Here is a 3,075-nt window from a genome sequence, read left to right as displayed (position 1 = left end):
CAGTTTCCAGTTTCCAGTTTCCGCGCCTCGTTACCACCACGACCCACCCAGATGCATGGTGTTTGCATTTGTAGTTTTCCAACATTTCTTTTTTCTTGTTTTTCTTCTTCTTCCTTCAAGCCACGCGCATCAGCCGCATTCAGTTCCGACGTCATACCCCTCGCGAAATATGCAAGAGAGAGAGAGAGAGAGAGAATTTTGATTGGATAATTTTTTTTAGCATTGTTTGTTGCTGTTGCTGTTGCTGTTGCTATTGCTATTGCTATTGCTGTTGCACAGGTGGTGGCGTGTGTTTGGAGAGTAGTACTGGTATCACAGGAAAACACTTGTCATTGCTGTGCTAGGCATTTTGCGGGAGTGTAACTAGTTAGGCGGGTTGATTTGGTTGATTGGTTTGTGTGACGGACATGTTGATTGGCAGGGGGGGGGGGTGTGAAGATGCAGGTGGGATTTGTGCGCTGGCATTGGCGTTGTTGGTGGAGGTGGGACTAGTATGACTATTGTGAGAGGGCTGAAGGATTGTCTGGACGCCATGCATGTCGGTCTACGGGCCATGTGGTCTATGCATGATGCTACACATCATGTCTACACGTGTCTAGATATGTCTTCACATGTCTACATTGTACATGTCTACACATGCATTCGACTTGCTGTGACTATGTAATCAACATATGGTATTCGGCTGGTATGCAGCCAAGTCTTGGATCAAATAGTCTCTGCCCCTGAAGACACCTCATCATCCACGCCCATGGCTCTAAGCTTAGCCTCGACAGCAGCAACCACCTGGGCATCAAACTGTTCGCCCGTCTTTGGTTTCTTGACTCTGCATCGAGTTAGCAGGGTAGTTGAGAGGAAATTAATAAACAACGTACGGAGACCTAGTGCACTGATCACAGCGCATGTGGCTACAGCCTGGACACTGGGGCGAGTGATTTTGAAAGAGACTATTGCACTGCTCGCACTGCCATCGCACCCTTGTCCTAGGCTTCCGCCATGTCCTTCTGAACGTCTCGAGCTGCTTGTCCACCTCAGTCTCACTGTCAGGCTCGGCATCTCCCGGATAGCCTGTCGGCCATTTGGTGAACTTTGCGGGTTCACGGGCACAGCGGGTGCAGCGCAGATGCTGGCAGTTTTGGCAGACGGTGGCTGTAGCGGGGACAAAGAGCGTGGAGCACTTGTGGCAGGTGCGTCTGATGCGCTGTCTGGCAGGCTGGTAGACGAGTTCGTCGCCGGTGCGGGTGCGGATGGTCAGCATGCGCTTGCGCTTGGGAGGCTCATTGGGGTCCTTGTCGGCCTGCTTCTCCTCGGGCGTCTTCTTCTTGGGGTAGCGAGGGCACTTTTTGCAGCGGCGGTGCTCGCACTGCACACAGGTGCGGTCGGAGCCGTAGAGGGTGCCGCAGCGGTGGCAGCTGCGGTGGACACGCATGCGAATGGGCTTCTCGACGCGCTCGACGGTTGACGGGGCAGCCGGGGCAGCGATCCATTCATGGGATTCCAGAGTGAGGCCGTACTTTGCAAAGAGGGCGCGGGCACGCTCCTGCTGCATAGCATTGCGGTCCATGGCCTTGGGAACGGGAGCGGGTGGGGTGTCGACATGGGTAGGGACGGGGCTGGTGGGAGTTAGTCGAGCGTCGACGACGACATATGGCCATGGAAGACTCACAGGGGGGGCGAGGGGAGTTGGTCGGTCTGGGTAGTTTTTTCGGCCGTCTCGATCGTGGGGGGTTGCTGTGGTAGTTGTTGTTGTTGTTGTGGTAGTTGTTGTGGTTGTGGTTGTGGTTGGGGTGGTTGGGGTGGTGCGTCTGGGGACAGGGCAGGCGGCTGGTTCTTGCTGGAGCGGTCTCTCTTGAAGACGGTGCTCATTCGCTTGACGTATTTCCCCAGGCTGCTGCGGTCTCCATTCTTGCTCTTGTCGGCGGGGGCCGAGGGGGCTGGAGTGGTCGACATGTGTGCAGCGCAGGCACTCTGGGGTGGGCGAGGAGATGGCGGCGGAATGGCAGGCGGGTCGAGTCGAGTCTGGGGAGCGGGACGAGAGCAAGTGATACGGGCAGCAAGCGAAGAAGCTGAGGGCGCCGTCAGACGTGCATGCAGCTCACGCCCGTCGCAATCCCTAGAGTCTGGCCGCTGGAACTGGGCGGGACACCGAAGGCTTGGTACACGACCCCACCGGCGGCGGCGTGGAGCAAGACAGCAGATGCCTGTCGCGGGCGATGGCGACGGCGACGGCGATGGCGGGCTGGGATGGGATGGGTGGGATGGGATGGATGGGATGGATGGGGTGGATGGGGTGGGATGGGACGGCGGGTGGCGGATGGGCTGGCGGGCGTGTTATGTATGTATGGATGGATGGATGGACGTGTATGGCGTGTCAGTGTCAGTGTGAGGGTGAGTGTGTAGTGGCAGTGTGGATGGACGGGTGGATGGACGGGTGGATGCATATACCATCTATGTAGAGTAGCGCAGCAGCACCACTCGCACCACCGCCAATACTGCTGCTGCTGCTGCTACACCTACGCCTACGCCTACGCCTACTCGTACTCACCCGCTCGCTCGCTCGCTCTCCCGACGTGCTGGGATCGCCCCCCAGCTGCTCGTAAGCGGCCCGTTGGTGGTGATAGCGCTGGTGGGTATAGCATGGCGGGCCTGGTCGCCTCGGCCGACTACGGCGACGCGCTTTTCACGCTGCATGCATGCGCAATCTGTCGCTGTCCAGACCACGACTACACCTACGCCAAACAAGACGCCCTCCGCCGGTTCCGCGGCCTCGATGCCCTGCCTGCGACGCCTAGCTATAGTCGGTCCATGTCTCCAGCACGTCTACATCGCAGTATTCCCAGTCCACCCTTTACCCAGCAAATGGCTGCCCTGCCCAGGCAGCCATGCCCCCGCGCCAAGAGCCCTTTCACCCTCCCTCGCCCTCTCGCCGTCACTCCATCGCTGCATCCCTCCATCCCTCCATCCCTCCATCCCTCCATCCCTCCATCCCTCCATCCCTCCATCCCTCCATCCCTCCATCCCTCCATCCCTCCATCCCTCCATCCCTCCATCCCTCCATCCCTCCATCCCCTCCATCCC

The 3,075-nt window shown here is 58.5% G+C and overlaps 1 protein-coding gene across 1 annotated transcript; it reads right to left on the bottom strand.

The window, feature by feature from the left end:
• Positions 1–523: 523 nt before the first annotated feature.
• SETTUDRAFT_41550 (uncharacterized protein) lies at positions 524–1,947 on the bottom strand (the record flags this gene model as incomplete). Its single annotated transcript, XM_008026941.1, has 3 exons — positions 524–823; positions 873–1,610; positions 1,664–1,947. The coding sequence occupies 3 exons, from the start codon at positions 1,945–1,947 to the stop codon at positions 706–708; spliced, it is 1,140 nt and encodes a 379-aa protein (XP_008025132.1). The 3' UTR covers positions 524–705.
• Positions 1,948–3,075: the final 1,128 nt, after the last annotated feature.

Source organism: Exserohilum turcica (assembly GCF_000359705.1).
Source record: "Exserohilum turcica Et28A unplaced genomic scaffold SETTUscaffold_2, whole genome shotgun sequence".
NCBI classification, from domain to species: domain Eukaryota; kingdom Fungi; phylum Ascomycota; class Dothideomycetes; order Pleosporales; family Pleosporaceae; genus Exserohilum; species Exserohilum turcicum.
This window is presented reverse-complemented; position numbering and strand designations above follow the sequence as displayed.